This window comes from Pleurodeles waltl, chromosome 10 (assembly GCF_031143425.1).
Source record: "Pleurodeles waltl isolate 20211129_DDA chromosome 10, aPleWal1.hap1.20221129, whole genome shotgun sequence".
Taxonomy (NCBI): Eukaryota; Metazoa; Chordata; class Amphibia; order Caudata; family Salamandridae; genus Pleurodeles; species Pleurodeles waltl.
Window position 1 is genome coordinate 111,275,682 of NC_090449.1, and position 22,941 is coordinate 111,298,622.

General features: G+C 42.8%; 1 protein-coding gene across 1 annotated transcript in view; it reads right to left on the minus strand.

The window, feature by feature from the left end:
* The window catches only part of INTS1 (integrator complex subunit 1), a 494,737-nt gene that overhangs the window by 345,291 nt on the left and 126,505 nt on the right, over positions 1 to 22,941 (minus strand). The window contains exons 17-20 of the mRNA XM_069209905.1: positions 20,744 to 20,835; positions 19,550 to 19,610; positions 12,837 to 13,034; positions 1,221 to 1,350 (exon numbers count right to left, since the gene is read on the minus strand). Coding sequence (XP_069066006.1) covers positions 1,221 to 1,350; positions 12,837 to 13,034; positions 19,550 to 19,610; positions 20,744 to 20,835 — 481 coding nt within the window. The remainder of the gene's footprint in view (positions 1 to 1,220; positions 1,351 to 12,836; positions 13,035 to 19,549; positions 19,611 to 20,743; positions 20,836 to 22,941) is intronic.

Below are 22,941 nucleotides of genomic sequence, written 5' to 3' on the forward strand. Positions count from 1 at the left end.
ATCTAATGCAAACAACTCTCCCTTCTTTTTATTTCTTCTTGCATTGCAAATGGCATGTAATTAATTTGGGTGAAGAGAGGGGCATGTACAAATCTGTTTTGTAAGTCAAGATGTAATGCTACTGTAGGGATACCATTATTTTCGCTCTTAAGCTACAGTTAAAGCCTCTTCAATTATCTCAAGTTCCAGGAAGTTTGTTTATGTGTTAAGCACCCAAGTGAATACATATTTTAAGGTATTTACACAGGAATAATATGGCAACAATCCTGTAAAAGAAGACTGTGTTAGTGCTTTAAACATATATCAAAAAGAAATGCTAAAGTTTTGGGGTATGAAACTTTTGTAGGTTAAAAATGTGAAAGTGTTTTTTTTTTTTCTTAGTTATTTTTCATACATCCGCTTCTTGGATCCTTAGAACCAATGTAGTAAGCCATCATTTCAAAACAGATGTGAAGTTTGCATCCCAAAGAGTTTGCAGATGGGCATGCAATTTGCAATGTGACATACATATAAATAGGACACCTCACAAATTGCACATTCGTTGCAAGTCACAAAATAAACTACCTAATAAATATTAATTAGGCAGATCACAATGTGTGATCCTTTGCAAATGGCAATGAACACAGAGATGGTGGCAGGCCTGAGACAGCAGACTGTTACCCCTTCAACTGCTTTCCCACACCGCAAACTTTTTTTTTGTAGTAGCTCTACATGATTCTCTAAGGGGATACTGTTCCTTGGTAACAGGTTTCCAATTGCCAATCAGATAACTCCCCATCTTGGGTGCTGTTTTTTTTCCCCCTAATCAATGCTTGCGCTTACAAACCATTGACACATGCCCTTGCAAATCACAATTAGGAGGGGGTACTCCCCTTTGATGCCCCCTACTAACAATGATTCATTACAATAACAACACAGCTTATGTGAGTAAGAAAGGCTTTTACAACATTGCACATTTACAAACACTCTTCCATGCGCAACTGTCCTGTACTTTGAGACCGGCGTTTGGCCTGACAAACAGAAGTAACCCTAGGGTAGGACCTCACCTCAAGAGGCTTAACGTCAAATTCTGTGACAGAGAAATTAGGCAACACGCTGTTCTTTTTATGGATTATGTCTCATGTTTGGATAACAGGATTCAACTGATGTAGGGATATGGATTCCTTATGGATACAAATCCCTGAAAGTAGGCAGAGGACCACATTCACAAGGCAACCCACCTGCCGCTGGATAATGTTAAGCAGGAAGTCTGGATTTCGGCTTCGACAAAGGAGATGCCCTAATTTCAGTGTCTGATTGAGAGTCTTAATCTGCTCTAGCACTGCAGGTGGAGGTTTGCGAGGAGGCCCCCTAAAATACAGAAAATTTAAAGTTACAAAGACAAACCAGCAATACCAGACATGTAAACAAATCCCAATTTATTAGCAGGATCAAAGCATGGCAAGTAGATGCAAGGTGCTTAATATTTGCTTCTAAACAAAGAAGTACAAGGCATAAAAAATACAAGGTCTGTCCTTTCAATTTTGTTGCACTTTTTTGGTGTCCGGTCAAATTTACATTTGTTAAGGTTCAAACATACCATCATATTTTATTTACAAATTGTCACAACAGAACATTCTAGAATTTATTTAGCGAACAAAGCACTTCTGTGTTAAGTGCTAAGTTCCATTTGGGACCACCATAGAAATTACTCCAAGGTATTAAATTAATTGTTTTAATATGCCCAATTCATTGCTGGGATCGGATTTAAGTTAACCTTTAACAGACAGTGACTTTAGGTAGTCACCACTTTGTTGGCCAAGTCTTCAGAATCTTTTCCTGTTTATCTGCAGCAGATGTCACTCAAAAGAACAGGCTGCCTCACCTGATATGAAGTGTTAAACAGAACTGCTAAAGTGAGGACGTGTGACCTACTCCAGCAGGAAGACTACTAAGTGGAGGCCACAAATGGCCCACTTCAAAAAGTCCGTCACCTCAGTGAAGCAAATGCTGATAACACCCTTGTCTCTCTACTGTGAGAATGTAGCCTCTTTCTAGCATGGTTACCCCCACTTTGGTCTGTTTGTCAGTGTGTTTGACTGTGTCACTGGGTTCCTGCTAACCAGGACCCCAGTGCTTATGCTCTCTCTTTTCCCAAATCTGTCACTACATACTGGTAACCCAGTATTTCATCCCAAATTGGCATACTGGTGACCCCTTATAAGTCCCTAGTATACGGTAATTAGGTACTCAGGGCATTGGGGTTCCAGGGGATCCCTATGGGCTGCAGCATTACTTTTGCCACCCATAGGGAGCCCATGCAAATGCTTTTGCAGGGCTGCCATTACAGCCTACAACGGGTCACTTATAAGTCACCTATAGGTCAGGCCTTCCAAACCTGAAGGCTGGGTGCAAAGTACCTCTGTGTGTGGGCACCCCTGCACTAGCAGAGGTGTCCCCACGTTGTCCAGGACCATTTTCCTGGACTTCGTGAGTGCAGGGATGCTATTTTACACGTGCACTCAACATAGGTCAATAACTATGGCCAGCTTCACAATGGTAACTCCGAATATGGCCATGTAAGATGCCTAACATCTGGGAATTGTACTCCAAAACTGATTCTAGTATTGGTTTTACAATTCCATGCACTCTGGAGGCTCCAAAGTGGACCCCCAGTACTGCCATAACAGCCTTCTGAGGTTTTCCAGGCAGTCCCAGCTGCTGCCACCTCACAGACAGGTTACTGCCCTCCTGCTTCTTGAGCAGCTCAAGCTCAGGAAGGCAGAACAAATCATTTCCTTTGGGAGAAGGGTGTTGCACCCTCTCCCTTTGGAAATAGGTGTTACAGGCATGGGAGGGGTAGCCTCCCAGAGCCTCTGGAAATGCTTTGAAGGGCACAGATGGTGCCCTCCTTTCATAACCCAGTCTACACCGGTTCAGAGACCCCCAGTCCCTACTCTGGTGCAAAACTGGACAAAGGAAAGGGGAGTCACTCCCGCCCTGTCCATCACCCCCCCCAGGAGTGGTGCCCAGATCTCCTCCAGAGTGTCCCTGGGTTTTGCCATCTTGGATTCCAAGGTGGTGGCACACTCTGGGAGCATCTGAGTGGCCAGGGTCAGTAGGTGACGTCAGAGCCCTCCCCTGATCTGTGCTTACCTGTGTAGCTGACCACTCCCTCTTTCAAGGCTATTTAGGGTCTCTCCTCTGGGTGTTTCCTCAGATTCAGATTGCAAGACTCCAACAGGAATCCTATGCATCCTTTACTTCATCTTCTACTAACGGAACTTCAGCTGAACCCTCCACGAACTCTACAAACTGCAACAAAGAAGCAAGGAAGAATTCTGCAACATTGTATCTTCAGCTTCTACCAGCAACTACAACTGTTTCCAGGTTGTGCATCCTCCGTGGACTGCCTGTCTTCAGCCTGCACCAGAAGAACCGAAGGAGTCTCCCTAGAAGTGAAGGAGTCACTTCGCTGCTTCAGCAGGCACCCCTCTGCAATGACGTCCGGTGGTGTGGGTCCCCACTCCTGACAAAGTGCGTGGATACAGCAACACGGGTGGTGGACTGAAATTGTCCCGACGGTCCCAAGGTCCCGCTGTCCAACTTTGGTGGAGGTAAGAGCTTGCCTCCCCACGCAAGACAGTACCCCTGTGCACCATGTGATTTGCAGTTGCCAAGGCCTGTGTGCGACCTTCCACAAAGTTCTTCGTGCACAGCACAGATTTGGCTCCCAGCACTTCTTCCTGCAACGCGCAGTTTCCTGAGTGGTTCTCCGGCAGTGTGGGATCCCTTGTGTCGTACTGCGCGGGCCTCCATTTGCACCTTCTTTCTCCCCGTGCTGTGGGACTCGTGTGTGCGCTGCCTGGTCTTCTGAGGGCTCTCTGAGTTGCTGTGAGCCCCCCTCTGTCTCGCCCTCCTTGGTAGAGGCCACCAGGTCCCTCCTGGTCCCAGGCAGCACCATTTTCCGCTAACAGCGAGCTTTGCGTGTGCAAAGGCTTGTTGGCCGAATCCAGTGACGCAAACCAGACTGTAATCATCTATCCAGTGTGGGACATCCTCTGCACCAACCAGAGACCCGCATCTGTCTTCTTGGGTGCATAACTGACTTTGTCTTTTCACCAGTGGTTTGTCTTTTGCACCTTCATCCAGGTTAGCAGGGGCTCCTGTTCTCCCTGAACTCTTCAGTGCTTCTTGGACTTGGTCACCTTCTTCCACAGGTCTTCAGGTCCAGGAATCCATCATTGGTGTCTTCCAGTCTCTTCTGGTTCTTGCATAATCTTCTATCACGACTTCTTGTGTGTTCTAGGAAACTTACTGTGATTTTCTCCTGTTATCCTGGGCTCTATTACTTACCTTTGGTATATCCTTACACTCACAGCGCCCCGCTACACACTACTCTTGCCTAGGTGGGAAACAGACTTTCGCATTCCACTATTTTAGTATATGGTTTGTGTTCCTCCTAGGCCCATTGCAACCTATTGTGATTTTCACTATTTGCCCTGTTTTCTAACTGTTTTTACAGCTATTACTGCATATTAGTGTATATACTGTGTATATTACTTGCCTCTTAAAGCAGTATAGTCTCTAAGGTATTTTTGGCATTGTGTCACTAAAAATAAAGTACCTTTATTTTTGTAACACTGAGTATATTCCTTCATGTGTGCGAGTACTGTGTGACTACAGTGATATTGCAAGAGCTTTGCATGTCTCCTAGATAAACCTTGGCTGCTCAGCTACAGCTGCCTGTAGACAGCCTGGCTTCTAGACACTGCCTACATTTCACTAATAAGGGATAATTGGACCTGGTATAAGGTGTAAGTACCTTTGGTACCCAGTACAAAACCAGGCCAGCCTCCTACATCCACTGCTTTGTGTAGGCAGACAAGCTGGCATCTCCTCCACAGGGGAAAACCTGTAGCAGAACTGGTTTTTCAGGAAGAGTGTCTCATAATGAAGAGTCCATCCCAGGGGTGTACCCAGGGATCCTCCCTAGAGAAGGCAGCTTGCCCCATCTTAGTATACGATAGAGAGCGGTATCCTGGGGTTGACTGAGGGACAAACCCACAGGAAGAGACAAAGTGGAAAGGGTAGCCTTGTGAGAAAGTAACGTTTCTTACATAAAGTGTAGTTTTGCAACTTGAAGATTTTCTGGATTCACATGTTGTGCATTAATCCACCATCTAGTGGGAGGGTCTGGATTTTCTACTATTTTCCCACATTTTTTAGTTCATCTTTTTCTACTTTTCTTTGTTGGTGGGCGTTGATTGAACCTCCATTTGGTGATTCCTGTTGATGTCTCCTTCCCAATTCACCATCTTCAGATTCTTTTTTTTTTTTTTTCTTTCATTTCTATCCCACATCTTTTTGGTGGAGGTGGGTGGGTCTCTTGTGAACCCAGAAAATTGTCAAGTTGCAAAACTACACATACAGGTAAGAAACTTTGCGTTTTGCAACGTGAATCTTTTCTGGTTTCACATGCTATGCCTTGATTTTAAAGCAGTTTGTACTACTGTAGTGGTTGGGATAAAGCTGGGTATTGATTTATAAACAAATGCCTTTACTCCCTTTGTACCACCTGAGCTTCCTTGTTCATTTGTATATCAATGTAGTAATGTTTTGTAAAGGTGTGCACTGAAGCCCAAGTTTCTACCATATATATTTCTTGTAAAGGAGTATTTCACATAAAGGCAATAGTAGCGTCCTTCTTCCGTGTTGAGTGCGCTCCCGGTGCCCAATGTAATGCCTCCCCTGCACTGGAGTGGCATAATTGAATCAATTGCGCAATCCATCTTGCAATAGTGTTCTTCGTCACTGCTTTTCCCAGATAGTTTTTTTGCGAAGGCTACAAACAATTGTTGAGTTTTTCTAAAGGGTTTTGTCCTTCAATGTAACATATGTTGCAACATCTTGCATCTAATGTGTGTAGATTTTTTTCTGCTTTGTCTTTTGGATTTTGAAAGAAACTGAGAACTTGAATAGATTGGTTAATATGAAACGTTGAAATCACTTCTGGTATAAAATGTGGATCTGTTCTCATGACAATTCTGTCTCTGTGAATTTGAGAATAAGGTTTTTGAATAGTGAATGCCTGTAACTTACTGACCATGCGTAAGGATGTAATAGCTACTAAAAAAGCAGTTTTTAATGTTAACATTTACAAACTTGCTTTGTGTAATGGTTCAAATGTATTTTTCCTGAGTTGTGTAAGTACTAAATTTAGGTTCCAAGTAGTTGCTTTTTGCTCCTGCTAGAAATCATTTCACCACTGGTGCTGTGAAAAAAACTTTTACCCTTCTGCTGAACTCTCAAAGAAGCATAAGTAAGCTCCACTTGTAAGAGCTTAGTTAAGTATTTCAAAATTGCCTTTTCTCTTGTGATCCTTTTGTTTACTTTATGTCACACACACCAAAGTGAAACTCTTTTCCATTTTGCCCTTTAACATTTCTTGTTATTGGTTTTCTAGCCTCTCATAATACGGACATTGTATCTTCTGGCAGCCTCACCTGCTGCCGAATTTGAACTCTTCAGGAGCCGTGACGTTAATTTGAAACATTCTGGCTCTGGATGTAGTACTTTTCTGTTTTCCATTGACAGCAGAGCCTGTCTTCTTGGAAGTGGATGAACATTTCCCTCAGCCAATTGTACTATCTCGGAGTACCATGACTGTTTTGCCCATTGAGACGCTATTAGAATCAGTGTCATGTGGCTCCATTTGCATTTGTTGATCACTCTGTGTAACACTGGAACTGATGGAAAGGTGTATGCAAATGTCCCTAACCAGTTTATCGAAAGGGCATTTCCTTGAGATTGAGGGTGTAGTTGTCTAGATTTAAAGTTTTGGCATGTTCTCTATCTTTTGAAAATGTCTTGGACCAGTCTTTGGTTTAGCTTCCACTTGTGTGAGCATGAGGCCTGTCTGTTTAGTTTGTCTGCCACGTAATTTTCCTTCCTTGATAGATGAATCGCTTGAATCCCTGTTCTTTGAATTGCCCTATTCCAGAGCTATTGAGCTAGGTTTGAGAAAGACAGGGATTTGAGTTCCTCCCTTTTTGTTGATGTAAAACATTGTAATCATGTTGTCTGTTTGAATTAAGATTGTCTTTCTATGAATGTTTCTGAAATACTTCATGGCAAGAAAAACAGTCTTTAATTCCAGCCAATTTAGGCGTTGTACTGCATCCTAATTGTTCCAGATCCCTCTTATTTTTAGCAAGCCCATGTGAGCTCCCCATGCCATATGTGATGCATCCTTAGTTATAATTATTGTAGGAGCTGGTTGCAGAAACAGCCTTACCCGAGTAATGTTTTCCCTGCTGAACCACGCTATTTCCTCCTGAACCTTCTGCATCAGTTCCACTAGATCCTCCCAACTCCCCAACACTTAAGACTATTCATTGTGAAGCCATTCCTGGATTGGTCTCATGTGTAGTCCCACATATGAGACTAAAGGAATGCATGATGCCATCTTTCCTAACAACTTCTCCACAATCCTCACGGTCACAGCCTGCTCCTTCTGATAACAGAGTGTTTCCTCCAAAATAGACTGCGTCTTTTTCTCACTAGGGAATGCTTTCCCTTGAATGGAGTTCAATTTTGCTTCTAAGAACAACTTCTCCTGTTCTAGTTCGGGAGATAAGTTCTCTAAATTCAATGAAAAACCTAGAAAATGTAGCGTTTTTATCACCCTTACAATGTCCTCCTTACGTTTTTGGTAAGATTGCGTTTCGCCAAGTACAGATACATGTGTATCCCTCCCCTTCTGATGTGTGCTGCTACCACCGCTAGGCAGTTTATGAACATTCTTGGTGCTGATCTTATTCCAAAGGCTACTTTGAATTGGTAGTGTTTTTCCCCTACTACAAATCTTAAATACTGCTTGTGTTTTGCATTCATTAGTATGTGCAAGTATGCATCCTTTAAGTTTATAGCTGCCATGTAGTGCTCTTCCTGAAGTTGAAGAATAACTTCTTGCAAAGTTGTCATTTTGAACTACTGAGTTTTTATGAATTTGTTGAAGTATTTGAGGTCAAAAACTGGTCTTACTGACCCATCTACTTTGGGGATTAGGAAATATGTTGAGTAATTTCCCCTGTTGATTTCTTGCTTTGGTAATGGGTCTGTATCTTGCTTGGTTAGTAACTCTTCGATCTCTTTGAAAAGTCGAATTGTCTCCTGCTTTGAATTTATCTTTTTCTTTGGCCCCTTTGCTGGTGAGTATTTTATTAGTTCGATTTTCCTCCACTCCTGGAGGAAAAGTTTTAACCTTCCACTGACTAGTAAAGTGGGACGTAACTTTGCATTTTGTAGTTTTGAATCTTTAAAGCCTTGTTTGGTGCTGCAGTGCAGTCACTTGCTTGCAAGGGCTTATCCTCTTGTTGTCTGTCCTCTGGTTCTAAATCTTCCCTTCAAGGAATGCCTCCCTTGATGGTGGTACTGCCAACTTGGTTGTGATGATGCTGTTTGTATGCTCCCTTGAAAACTGTGGTGGATACTCCCGGTTTGAAAACTACCCCTAGAAAATAGTCTTCTTGTAGGGAAGGAGCCTCTAGGAAGTTGAAAATCTCCCATAGATTTTGCAGTTTCATCGTCTCTCTTTAACTGATTCAAACATTCATCCAGAGAGTTACCAGATAACTGCTGTCCAGTGAACGGGGTGTTTATGATATTAGCTTTGACCTCCGGTTTCAAACCTTAAATTCTAACCTACAAGTGGCGTTTTAGGGTAATTTCCATCATTAGTTGGCGGCTTGATGCATCTGCTACACCCAGGGCCAATTTTAGACAAGTATTTGCAATATTCTTGCCACTGTCCACCAGCTGTGTCGCTCTCTTTCTGTTTCGCTCAGAGAGGTGCTTCATTAGCTCCCCTATTTCTTCCCAATGCTGTTGTGTGTGCCTGTCGAGTAGAGCATTGAATTGGCGATGCTTTTAACTCTGCCTCATCAAATCATAGTGAATTTCTTTCAGCATTATTCTTCAGTTGCGATAACCCTGGGTTCCTCTTGCTCAGACTATGTGGTTTCAAATACGTACAAAACAAGGGCCATTTTGTGTGTGTGCTTCATTAATTGTTTAATTAGTCAGGGTTTTTTTTTTAGGTCTCACTTTACAAGTTTTAGATTGTGTACAACAGAAGACAGAGTAGGTTTGGGTCACCCTTGTTCGTGATTCAATGACTTTACTGTATGTCTCTGTTCCATCCTCCTTATTTGATGGCTTTTTCACCCTATTATTGTCCATGTCCTGTCCCATTTCTAGTCTATCCTGCTTCTGATAGGTTGCACAGCTGATGCATGAAAAATATTATTAGGTCGAGCCTAAAAGACTGCACAGCTTTCTGGTTGAAAAAAAAAAAAATACTGTCAGCTAGGCAAGAACTTAAAGTGAGCTCAAAGCCCACCCATTGTTTGTCTTTAGTGTCACTCTCATTTGCTGGCATCTTATTCAATGGCTTGCCTTGTTTGTCTTGTGTTGGTCCCTCCCCTGGAGCATAACCTCTTTGTGTCCTTCAAACGCTCCATTTTCAAACTATGGGCTCTTCTTTGTCCTTCTTTCTCCTTCAGGCAGAGGAATGTGAGTTCCTGGTGTCCGGGGGCTATCTAAATACTGAATTTAGTGGCATTTAGGGGCGTGAAGGGTAGTTGCCAATGGGCTTGCCCATGGGGTCACTGTGCCCCCTATATGAGCACTTCTTAGTTTCAAGATGGTGGAACTCTCTTTTGTGAGTCACATCCGGCAGCCCATTGTAGTCCACCAACCCTCCCAGCATATCTATTTTCCCATCTGTCCTGGTGCCAACTGGGCCTCAGGTCTGGGGGGAGCCGGGGTTGCATATCAAAGACGGATGAGGTTTTGAATCCTCTGGCCTTGATATGCTGATTTACTAGCCTTCCTGCCAGAGGAGGTGCGTAACACTTCCTGCCAGAGGAGGCATTGATCCTGACCTCCAGAGACAGTGGGCTCGCACCTGCAAGGGGTCGAAAATGCATTTGTGGTGGCAGGCAGTTGAGACCAGCCAGCATAATAGAGGACTAGTAAAGTTTCAGGGTGATCCTCAAAGGTACCCTCTGGGTGACTGCATTATTAAATCCATCACTGGAATCAGTGTGGGTTTCTGAATATGAGGTGTTTAATACCAAACACCATAGAATTCAGTGAAGTCATTATGTAGCTGGGTAACTCGTTTTGACTAGTTCCCTGTTCAAACCTTAACATGGCTTACAATACAGGTCCAACCAAGGACATTTTCCACCATACAATCAATTATTATTTCCCCCTTCCAATACCCCTCGTTTTATCTTCTCTGGGATTGGGGCCCTACCCATGGTCTCTTGAACATTCATAACACCAAACATATTGTATCACCCGTTATAAGGGCAATATAGTTGGCAATGGGACTTTGGGGACTTAATAATTCTTCTGTTAGCTTGTTCATTTTAGGTCCTTCAACTGCAGATGGTTTGTCTTTTAGCATTGAAGGCACTCTTCTCTCCAATGAGTCTAATAAACCTGCCAGTTGCAAGTGGCTTTCCCTATGAGGCACTGCGGGACTAGGATTCTTCAGCATCAAAATATTTTTCTCCACACATTCTGTGTACTTGATGTTTGTTGGCACCAATTCCAGTCTAGGATTTGTCAAGGCTGAGGGCAACAATAGCAACATCTAACCCACCAGCAGTTCTCCACCAAGACAAGACCAACCTCAAAACAGTGAGGATCATACTCCCTCTCTTCTGTATCGTACTCCGACAGGAGGGAGTGTCTCATCATTTATCAGAGTGGAAGCTCATAATCACAGACAAATGGGTACTAGGAATTATTCCAAATGGAAACTATTCAGTTCAAACGTCCCCCTCATACACTGCCACCAAAATCAACACATACATCAATTACTGCCAATAAAAAAGGAGGTTCAACCCTTATTTCAAAAATGTGAAATAGGACCTGTTCCTTGTTAGCAAAGAGGAAAAGCTACCTATTCAAGATATTTTTAGGTACCCAAGAAATCTAAACAATAGGAATTCAGGCCATTTCTAAATAAATTTGCAAAACAAATCAGTTGTTCATAAATTATTTACCTCTGAGAACTGGTGTGGCTTTATCAAAACAAACCATAGCCTGGTGGATTGTTTCTTGACTATCCTATTGCTATCAGTTAATTAACAAACCTCTTCCTGGTGAACCTAGCGCACATTCTACACATAGTAAGGCTACTTCTATCGCCTGGATTAGAAATGTTCGAAGTGAGGGATTTGTAAAGCAGCCATATGCAAATTGTTTCGCAATTTTACTAAACACTACTGTTTAGATCCGGGTTTCCAAACTTTTGAGTACGAGGGCCACATCGTATATTTAACAAATATTCACATGCTTAAAGTCCGTTTTATAAATGAATGAATACAATTTTAATGCAGGAGTAAGGTTTACTTGGATCTTTTTTGTAATCAACAGGATATGATGTAGAACAAAAGAGAAATGTCAGTTACAAAGAAACAATGCCTACTTAAACAGAGATAATTATTTTAAATATAATGATATATAAATATATAATAAATACAATATAAATAATAATATAATGTGCATATCATAAATAATATATAAATTATATAGAATATATAATAGTGACATATGAATGTATAAATAATAGATATAATAATATAAAATACATATTATTATTATATTATTTATAATATTCAAGAGGCTGTGCTGCCACCTACAGGCGTCCAAAGGAATTGCATATCCCTATTATTAATAGATGAATATATATCTAAATAGATATCCTTTTAATGTTAATGTTGCAGCGAGCTGGATGAAATCTTGTAGAGGGCCAGATGTGACCCGCAGGCTATGGTTTAGAGACCCATGATTTAGAATCGACTCAAGAGCAGAATCCTTGCTAGTCCAGGCCACTCTGACAAATCTGTTTAATTAGTGCGATTCATTATTGCCTCATGTCTACGTTTTTTCTACACCCAAGATCAATATCAGTTTTCATATCACATTGTATTGACAACCCGCTTGCTATTCTGTTCTGTGTTTATGACATCAGTGAGGATCCTACAATGCAGAAGGAAAAGTTACTTACTTATATTCCTACTTCTGTATCTGTAGGTATCCTCACTGAAGTCATAAACAGCCCTCCCTTCTCCTCGGTTGTCAATGCATTTGATAAATTTGTTTCCTTCTTATACACATTGTACTGCCATTCATGAAGAACTGAGGATGTGGGGCACACTGCCAGTACAGTGCATGTTGGGAAGGGAAGCTTCTGGCTCCTTTAAGTAACAGGTTATTTTTCTCTTACACTCACTGAATCTCTTGACCTGACAGGCATCTTTTTTGCTTCATTTTGTCTCCTCAGGTACTTTAAAACTCTGTTTCTGTTTAAATTCATGGTCGGTAGTCAGGTGCTGCAAAAATGTGGTATTTTTACTTTGTTTAAATGACTCTGAAGACATACAATATTAGTCAAAAGAGCAGGGCTGTCATTCTTTTTTGGAGGTAACTCTAAAAGTTGACAAATGAGGTATTACCTTCTACTAAAGGTAATTTTCTCAAGATCTGAAGACAAAGTGTTCCAGGATCCCGGCAGATGCATGGGAATATTCTGTGTTTATGATTCTCAGTGAGGATGTTACGATGCAGAATCTCTCGACATGATATGAATAATGATCATAGTTGATGTGATCTGAGCAGTCAACCCTGCATCTTTACCTTTACTGATAAACCTAGTCAGCACTTTTCACAATTTAGTTAGCAGTGAAAGTATGCTCCTTGAGAAAGGCCATTTTATTCTCTCAAATTCCGCTCAATTCTCATTCATTGATAGCAGCAGTAATATTGGGAGCACTTACTGTGGGTCCAGGCTGGTTAGCTGGGACAGTAACAGACTGTTGCTCTCAGTAATTGTCTGCTTTGTTGAAGCAGCGGCTAAATGACTCTCAAATGCCAAAATCTCCTGCTTCTCACGTTGGGAGATCTGAAGTTCACGATTAATGAGCTCAGTTCTGGTCTCTTCATCAGTTACGGTGCAGGGAGGATAAGAGAAATTACTGAATGGGAAGAAAAATAAAAAAAATCCAAATTACCAAGCGAGATATTGAAAACCCATACATCAAATGCAAGACAGTCAATGAAACCAGGTCAAGGAGTTTCTGCGAGGGATGAAACAAAAAAAAGAAAATAGTACAGGGAAATGTTTTGAAGAAAAGCCACAATATAGAAACCCAGACCAATAACATTAGCAAACACACTGCATGATCCACCACAAAGTGGGGCCAAAAGCACCAAAACACATGAATGAGCAAAATAGCGGATTAAACATTTGCTCCCATTCTTCCCTGTCCCTGCCATATTCCATCACAAAGTTGTTTCATTCCAGAGTTGATACACATGGCTTTTCTAAGACTAACTGTTCTCTACTCCTTTCTAAATCTGCTCTTATAGGCACTACAAAGCAACTTCATGTAGGAAGCTGGCTCTTTATATAGTTGACCAAAAAGAGGCACACTGTGTTGTTCATGCAAACCCCAAAGGAATTACAGAGGCACAAACAACACCCCAAATACTCTCTTTTGTGGTGGTGTGGGGGAGCAGTTAGGCATATCCAAGGGTATTGCTAAGCATGTACTACAAACACATAAGCAGTAAGTGAGACACACTCAATAAAGAAATCCAACAGCAATTTATGAAAATAACACATACTTTTATATAAATTTAGATACAAAGATCATCAAGATCAGGAGAGTACTATTCAAGATAAATTTTTACAATTTTCAAAACTGGACATGCATTTTTTTGTAGATACCATGTTACCCTAAGGGAGAGAAAACATGCATGGCAAACAGGTACTCCACAGAAACTTACAGGACTGTTTTCCAGGACTTAAGGTGAGTATGGGGCAAGATCCAAGGCCATACCAACGGGGTCATCTTGGGAGGCTCTTGGGCGTCCAGGTGCAGAGTTGTGTTAAGGCATCAGGTGTCCCAGTCAAGTCAAGGGGGATTGGTCCAGTCAAAAAGATACTGCCGGTAGGGACTGAAAGTCCACTCTAGGAAACCACCACCTAGGGGATTCAGTTCTTGCGATGCTCAGGGATGTAGGGACACCAGTGGTCCTCTTCTCCTCCATCCGGGGCAGCCAGGTGCAGAGGTATCTGTCACAGATCGAGGTGGATGGGGCCCAAAGAAACAGGCTACAGGCTTGAACTGGGGGTCCAGTCCGACTGAACCAACAAGTGCATGCAGGTCTCACAAGGCTCAGGGACATAGGGAAACCAGTGATTCTCTGTTTCTGTCTGGGGTGGCTGGGTGCAGAGATGCTGTGGACTGTCAGGTCTACATCACAAGAGGCGGACTCGGTTGAGGAAGGCCTCCAGAAAAAAGCTGTAAGCGCCTTTGAGAAGTCCACAGTGGGCGAACTCAAGATGGACTTCATCTCTGGACGGCCTGGGAACCATGCTTACACCATTGGTCCACTTCAGCTCGGGCTTGGATGCTCGGATGAAGTGGTGGTGTCCGGTGTCAGGTTTTGGCAGACCTGGGTTCTTCTTTGTTGCTTACCAATGCAGGGAAGCAGCTCCTCTGCTCCAAGGAAGTTCTTCTTGGCAATTTGCGAAGCACTGGCAGCCCGATTTCTTTGAGGCTGAATCAGCAGGACAGGTCAGTTGCTCCATAAGGGTCGGGTACAGCTGGCATGGTTGGCGCCAAGTCCATTGTGCTCCTCGGTTCTCGGGTCAGCAGGATTCTTGTCCACTCCTTCTTTGTGTCAACTGAAGATCTGAGGTCCTGGAATCAGTGGGTGCCCTAAATAATACATTTTGGGGGCATTAAGGGGAGTGAAAGGTGATAGCCGATGGGCTACAGACCCATTGGGGTACCTACGCCCACTAAATGAGTGGGCATCACCCTGTCCAAGTATTCCTAATTCCACCACACATAAGATGGTGGAATTCTTAAGACTGTTCATTTCAGGCTGGTCACCCTAGAGGTGTGTCCAGCCTGAAAGTGCAACACCGCTCCTGCATAGCTAAGTTTGTCCAAATGGGATCTGGGGCAGGGGAGAGGGGGTCGGCATCTCCTCTAAGGACAGCCAGATAGGCATACCAAAAGCAGTATGCTCCTGCCTTGGAATTCAGATTTGCAGGTCATCCTGTTGGGAGGGGTGTGTAACACCTGTGCCAGAGAAGGCTTTGTTCCTGACCACCCAAGAGCAAAGGTTCTCGCCCCTGGGGGTCAAAAGCATGTCTGTTGATGGCAGGCTGGCTATGACTAGTTGGCCAGTACACTAGTAGCTGGCAGAGTTTAAGGGGGCACCTCTAAGGTGAAGCCATCATGTAGCTTGGGAACTCGTATTGACAGTATCGAGCACATGTACTTAAAATGGCTTCCCTGTTCACTTACTATGTCTAAGAATCGACAAAGACATAGTAGGGGCATATTTGCTCATGCAGATATGCTATCACACATGATATAACAGGCAGTGTTAGGAGACATGGCACACAAGTGTGTACAATGTTGTGTTTTCACTTCTTGGGGCTTTCACGCAGTTCACAGTGGCTATCTATGTAAATTTGGTGCTGGGTCCCTTCGAGTGGCTCAAGCTGTGCTGCCGTTCTTTGGGGACCCTCTTTAGTACCCCTGCTCGAAGTAACAGAGTCACTATTTACTCAGATCTTACGAGGTGCTAAAGGCTTGCCACTTGGGATCAAGTGACCAGGTGTCTTGTTTTGGGGAAGAAAAACTGGCAGTGGGGACCTGGTTAGCAGAAACCCAGTGCACTTTAGTCAAAGTTGCATTAATAACCAGGCAAAAAGTGAGGTGGGCTACTGTAACCAAAACCCAGTTTCCTACAAGGAAACGGTACTATAAGAAAGGCCAATAAATAAATAAATATCAACGTCCAATATAGCCAGCTGACACAACATAGAACCATTCCTATATCACTACAACCCAAAAACCAGATTAACAAGGCGTTGGAGGAGAGCTCCACGCATAGAGAGCCTACACAAATTTGAAATACTTACAGTATTTTCTCTACTCACATCATATGATTTTCCTTGCTCAAGGGATTGTGAATTTGTTCTGAGAGGAAAACGGGTGCCAGTGACCCAAAAACTCTGGACCTATGTGATTTAGGTGAATTTGTCAGGTGTTTGAATGCCTGGGTGCTGTTGAGATATGGATTTAAAGTGAACTATTTGTGCCTTACCGGTCACACTTCTGAGAAGACACTGCAGCCCATTTGAGCCTCCTGCTTTTCAATGAAGTTTATTGCTGAGTCAAGCACCATCTCCAGAGAGTTTAGCGCACAACCTATTGGAGATATTGAACCCAATGTTCAGGTGGGGTGTATCATCACAACACACTGAGCAGGGGGTTCTTAAGGACAAAGAAGAGATTGATTATGACTGACCAATATTTACTGTATAGAGAAATTGAGTTAATTGGTCCGGTGTGTGACTTGTTAAGACTGGCTCAATCTTCTTGATGGCTCAGGACTTGATGATGAGAGCTGCTTTTATGAAGGCCCCAATGCTGCCACCAGTGCAAACATAGTTTTTTTCTCCACACAGGCACAAATGCCTCTAAGGACACAGCCTTGATGGCCGTGGCTAGCACCATGTAATACCAACTGGCCAGGTGCAAGTCCTTTAGGTCTCTAGCAGTGGCCCAAGTGTTGTGTGTACTTTTATATAGTGGAAGCCTCTAAGTTGGTTCCACTGAAGTCCTGCACATCTCAACTGTCATTCTGTGGTAAATTATAGTGCACCATGAAGCTGCAATGAAATAACACTGAAACATATGTAACAGGATGAGTGAATTTTGCTGGGAAGGGCTAGCACGCTGGTGATCAGAGAGACTGTGAGATGTATGGTTAAAATCTCTGTGGGTATCCGCTTTGAACTCAAGATTTCTAAAAATGAGCCTGAACCAAAGGCAGACGTCAGTACCATAACAACCTTTGACTTGGGTCAGTGGTAATCGAAGCGTGACATTTGAACTCTAGATTCTGCTGCTCCTGATAAGAAGGGCTACCTCAGAGGTATAAGTCCATTTTGTGGAGGCGGGAGGTTAGCCAACATGGACATTGTAATCATAGGAGTAGTAAGGAGAAGGACTGCTGGTACTCGGACACTGTAAGACCAAAGTCTGGGATTGTGCTGGGGACTCTGATACTAAGTCCTCTGCCAGTGCAGCCCTGATGTTAAAAGAAACTCCCAAGTGTGCTTCTGGCAGCAGACCTATAGATCAGACACAGCTGCACCAATCACCTCTCAGTGCATTTTCTTCTTTCTGTGCCACTTGTGCACTGGGGAGTGCGAGTGTGTCTGAGCACTTGGGAGCAAGAACTTCTCTGCTTCCTCGCATGAAGAGGCTCACTCACTGACTGATATTTCCATTATGACCAGCCCCTGCCACCAACACCAAACAGGAACAAGGAGAGTTCAGAGAAGATGATGTTAAGGCAGACACTAGAGAGGCCATATCAGACTGTGACAGAAGATGGCTACATGAGGAACTAGGTTCTACTACAAGATGCAACACCCCACCTCCAAAACAGTTAGAATGGACTGAGGCCCTTGGCATTTAAGCAGAGAGATGTAACTGACCTCTCCGTGCACAAAGTCAATAGCACAGCACTCAAAATGTGATTGACTCAATCCCACAGTGAAAAGGAACTTCGCGATCAATACACATAGAAATTCAGTGGGACTCTAACCAAAATTCCAAAGAAATTCCACAAGTAAAAGAGGGTTTGGACACAAAAGGACCCTGAACATATGGCAATGGTTTCCTGGACCTTGCCAACCTAATTTTGATTGAAACAGAAAACGAGGTACTGGAGAGGTGATGGGGTAGAAAATGGTTGTACCACATGTTACTTTCACCTTCCCCTGACAACCTGAACTATTTAAACTGGGCAAGTAAGGGTTTTGGCCCTTAGGGATGTAAGGGTGCGTATAGTTGAGAAGCTTGCTGGCCGAGCATTCTTGGTCCCACAGCTGTGCCAATATACACACCTTTGACTCTTCATTCAAGTGATGAAGTTCATTTTTAGAGCATGATGGTAGCTCACTAATCTGCATGCAAGCCAGGCTGTTACTGAAGGCCCTAGCACTAATACCAGTGCACAGATGACAGCTATGCTTTGAATTAATAACATAAAAATCACAGAGGTAATGCTGATCAGGTGCTGTAAACAGTTGGTGATGCAAAAAAGAGTGACTTAAAGTTAAAGAGTTGCTGCATACGGTTTGCCAAACAAACAGCAAACAATTCTTGTAAATGACAGGAACATGGCTGCATGAAGGAAGTCACTTAGCATGAGTGATTCAGGTTCTAGTGCACAGTGCAGGGTGGAATAAAGGGAACTAGCATAGGTGCAAAACTGTGCAGATGACTTATGCACAAGCACATGGGAGTGGGCATGCACAAGCCTGAAGAAGTGGTATGAAAACAGTCTCTGATCATGCACTAAGGGAAAGATGTACGAAGTTAAGTGTTTGCGATTACCAAATAGTGAACTTGTGCAATTCACTATTTGGTAATCTTAAACACTGATGTACAAATGTGTGTTTTACAAATTTTGTGATTCCCAGTGGGTTGCAAATAGACGTACCTCATAAATATTATTGTGGAAGATCTCGGTTAGCGACCCCTTGGAAATCACAGGGATGGTGGCATGCTCAGGTCAACAGACCACCATGTCTAAAGCAATCTTTTTTAGGTCGAGCGTGCAAGTGCTTTGACCTGTTGTAGGAATTGTGGGCTTTTAACCACGCCTATCACACAGTCATCACTTTCACTCGTTAGTGGGCTTGCCTTTCAAAAATCCTTTGTTATCATTGGTAAATGCTTCATGTTTGTCCCTCCTTGGGGCGGTTTTGTTGCCGCCCTGGAGACTGCCCCTGTTACATGGATAATTGCTCGATTGCCGATACGTTTGACTGCGATCGAACATCTTTTTCTTTTTGTGTCTCTCCTTCGCGTTCATGCTGATGGCAGCCATGGTGCTTTGAATTGGCTCACTTATGTCAACTGTTTTACTCTTCATTTTCAATTTAGGTGGCAAGAAAAGTAAACTTAGGAATTTACAATGCTAATAGCGCTAACTCAAGCCAATGAGAGACCCATTGCATTGCAAATGTTTGTTTTGAGGCCCGTTTTCCAAAAAGAAAAATGAAAAGTTTTCTTTTCAGTTTTTAAGAGCAGGCGGTAGTCTGTGGGACCACTGCCTGCTAATAAACTTCCTATCCCATTGCATCAGGGTAAGTGGGAAAATCTCACACATAATGCTGTGTATATTACCCTGATCGTTCACAACTGATAACGCCTTCACACAGTAAGTTCAGCTTGTGAATTCAGATAAATTTAGTAACTACAGGTTAGTGAACTGAAACCTATTAACTTGGGTACTGATAAAGCAGTTTTTATAACAATACTTTCCAGTAGTGGGAATGTGATGTGCTGTTGTGGATACTTGTATATTAATGCTCTCCCCGCAGAACGAAAAGAAGAAACAGTTCAATAGGAAAACATAAAAACAAAAAAATGATAATACGCACTTGGTCATCACCATCTCCATGATCATTTTGAGAGTTGGGTATTCTTCCCATGCAGTCAAACCTGCAACAGAAAGATTACAAAGCCAGAAATTAGACGAAAGTGAATGTAAACTTTTAAAAGGTTATCTCTGTGACACATTACGCACATCCATTGGAGCTGTGAGTGTGCAGGCATGGAGAGTCAAGGCATCTCCAGTCTCCATGAATGCAAAATTGAAAGTTGGTCGTGGCTAGATTATAGTAATAATGATTCTGCGGTCTCATATAAATTAGCCTTTTGTAAGAGATTATACACATTTAATTTAACCAGAAATTATTTAATGAGCAAGTACTCTTAAGCAGAAAGGTCCACAGAATCAACTGCTTTCTGATGCAGTAGTCACAAACCCAGAAACTCTTCCACACTACAACCAAACTGGTATGATAATCTTTACAGAACTAAATAAGTTATATTGGAATAAAGAATTAAAGGAAGTTTGTTCTACATGTTAGGTGTTTAGTTTGAGAACTGCCCTTCACATTTGTAAAAAAAAAATGTTTCAACCAAGATATCTTGATTTTGGCATGAACATGTAAACTGTAAAAAATGCACCATTCTGTCAAGAGTCCATTGTCATCACTATATTTCTTTCAAAGTAGGCACAGAACAAGTCTTTTAAAAGGTGACAAAACATTTTGCCAGTTCTAGCTACGTATATATGAATATATACATGATAGATAGACAGATACAGAGAAGCACATTAAGCTATTTGGAAGAGTATGGCAAACCCAAGACAATGCTACAATTATTGAGAAAATCAGACATAAGTGGAATCATTGCAAAGGTTTGCATTCTGCCTCATGCGTTCATTTGTATACACTGCTACTGTTGTGTACTAATGACTGAAAGCTTTGCCTAGTAAGAAATTATTTCAACATTTTACCTGCTTGCATTTGATTCAAAGCAATTTACACGTTTGTTACACAGAATGAATTTTTTTTTTTAAATGTTAAAACAAATCATACAAGCCCTCGTTTTATTTACCTTGAAGAAAAGAGAATACGTTAGCTAGCAAAAGTGACAATATTTCACAAAGAACATAAAACACGGTTGTCAATTAAATAAATAAGAAATATCAAATTTGACTTTATGCAAGGCTTATTATTCACAAATGTAAAGTACACAAAAAATATTGCATCTACATACAGACTTACCAATGTTCTCTGGGTTAAAAGCAGCCACTACTAACAGCAAAGGCCAGGCCTTCCAGTAAAGAGTTGAGATTGCTAGGTTAGGAGGCTGGTACCTAAAAAAGAATATAAAGCACATGTTTAAAAATGGGGGTCGTCCCATATGCAAAATAAATGTTTTTTGTGAAACTTAAGTGTGATGTCAGTGGAGGCAAATAGCACAGAGCTTAGTATGCATAACGGTCAATTACTAAGGAAGACCACCTTGCCTCACTTTACAATCTAAGAAAATAATAACAAAAAAACTGCCATCAGCAGCAACACCATTCTAATAATACTGATTGATACACTGTAAGGAAATAGGCTTTTTGCAGGTTAACCCTTACTTTTGACCCCATTTTGACTACTAGGTACTAATGTAATGGCTCTGAAATACCCTGAGCCCTGATAAACAGGATACAGTGCATGTGCTCTGACCCTTTTATTGGTGCATGTTCAATTGGCTTGTCCCCGATTGACACAGCCTAAGTTCCTTGTAAGTCCCAAGTGTATGGTATCAGGGGCAGCCAAGCCCCTGGGGCTGCAGCACATGTGCCACCCTTAGTGAGACAAGGTAATTGATGGCTCCCAATCTGTCAGTGCATTCTGGAAAGGCAGTTATAAACTGATAATTCAACTTTGCCATTTACAGTAATCGCAAAGCCTCCCTTTTTAACGCACTCCTGTGGCAGGCCTAACAAGCCCTAAGGAAGGGCACTGTATGTTAAAAAGTGGAACATGCACTTTTACATGTTCTAGCAGAAGAAAAAAAAAACACAAGATTTTCGTTTTTGCTGTGGAAAGGCTGGTAGCCCCTTTCGCAAGTAAATAATTACTGGCTACCATCCCAGCCCTGCCAACTTCTGAATGAGACGCCTAAAGGTTGGTACTGTTTGGTAGCAAAAGAATTGGTGTATTAAATCCTATTTAATGGTTACATCAAATTTAATGTCACTGGTGGGAAAAGTAACTTCAGATGTTGCCACTTTAGTTGCCCAAGGTTTCCAGTGCCTATTTACCTATGTACACAGGGCTTGTTCTGCATACAGCTTTCTGCTGTCCTGGAGGGACATGCTAACGAGTCCTAGGAAAGGACACAATAGGGGGCCTGCATAGGAGAGAGGTGTTACCACCCACCTGCAGGAAGCCACACGGGTGTTAGTCCAAAAGACAAACCTCAAAGGAGAAGCCACCTTTGAAGGGCAAATGGGTAGCACTTAGAAGAGGGGTGCTTTATTGTTTAGGTGGACAGGAGAAGCCAGTTGTCAAACCAGTTTTTCCAGGGGCCCGTAGCCACACCTACGGGGTGGGCTAAGGCGCTCTGAGTGTCGAGAGAGTGGTCTTGCCTTGATGGGAGTGTGCAGAATGGTGCATCCTGGAGTAGCCAGATGCCACACTTCCCAGGAAGTGGTCATCAGGAGGGAGGGAACCTGGTAGCCCATTTGCAACCAACCGCATCCTAACCTAAGGATATTGTCTAAAGAGAAAAAGGGCACCCCTGGCACAGAAGAATTATTACCCTGTGCACAGAGGGACCAGCAAAGAGAGACTGATCCATTGAAGACTGCACCTGCTGGCTATCAAAGAGAGGGATTGTGCCTGCTGTGTTCTGTTTAGGAAGAAGCTTGCTCAAGAGCCCAGTCAAGCCAAGAGATTCCAAGGGCCAGCCGACTTGCCTCCTATTCGCAGCATAGGGACAAAACAGCTGAAGAAGACTGCTGGGTCAGGTTAGAAGCCCAAAGTCTTCAAGTCGCTATCACCACCGTGCAGCTCCAAGGACCAAGACCAGAAGTATACACTTACACCCAAGTTCGCTGATCCCTGGAGCGCTGTCGGAGAGTTTCTGGTACCCTCAGAAGGCATGTTATCGACTCAAAAGGATTGGCCTGTGACCGCAACATCAGGCAACTGGTAGCCCATTGGAATCAGGCCAGACTGGAGAGAACCTCATGGGATGTTGACGCTGCAACCAAGACCCCCTCACCCTCTTTCTGGATTGGGGAATCTCTGCAGGATGAGCTCTGTCAACTACATTTCATCCACAGGATCCTGGGAGCATCTTCAGCATCCTTAATCCCTTTCATCAGGACCACTCCGTAGGAATCCACTGCAAGGCAGGTAAAATGCCTGAAGTGCTAGAGGACTGCTTCTTCTGTGAAAGTAACTGTTCTGTGGGACCTTGC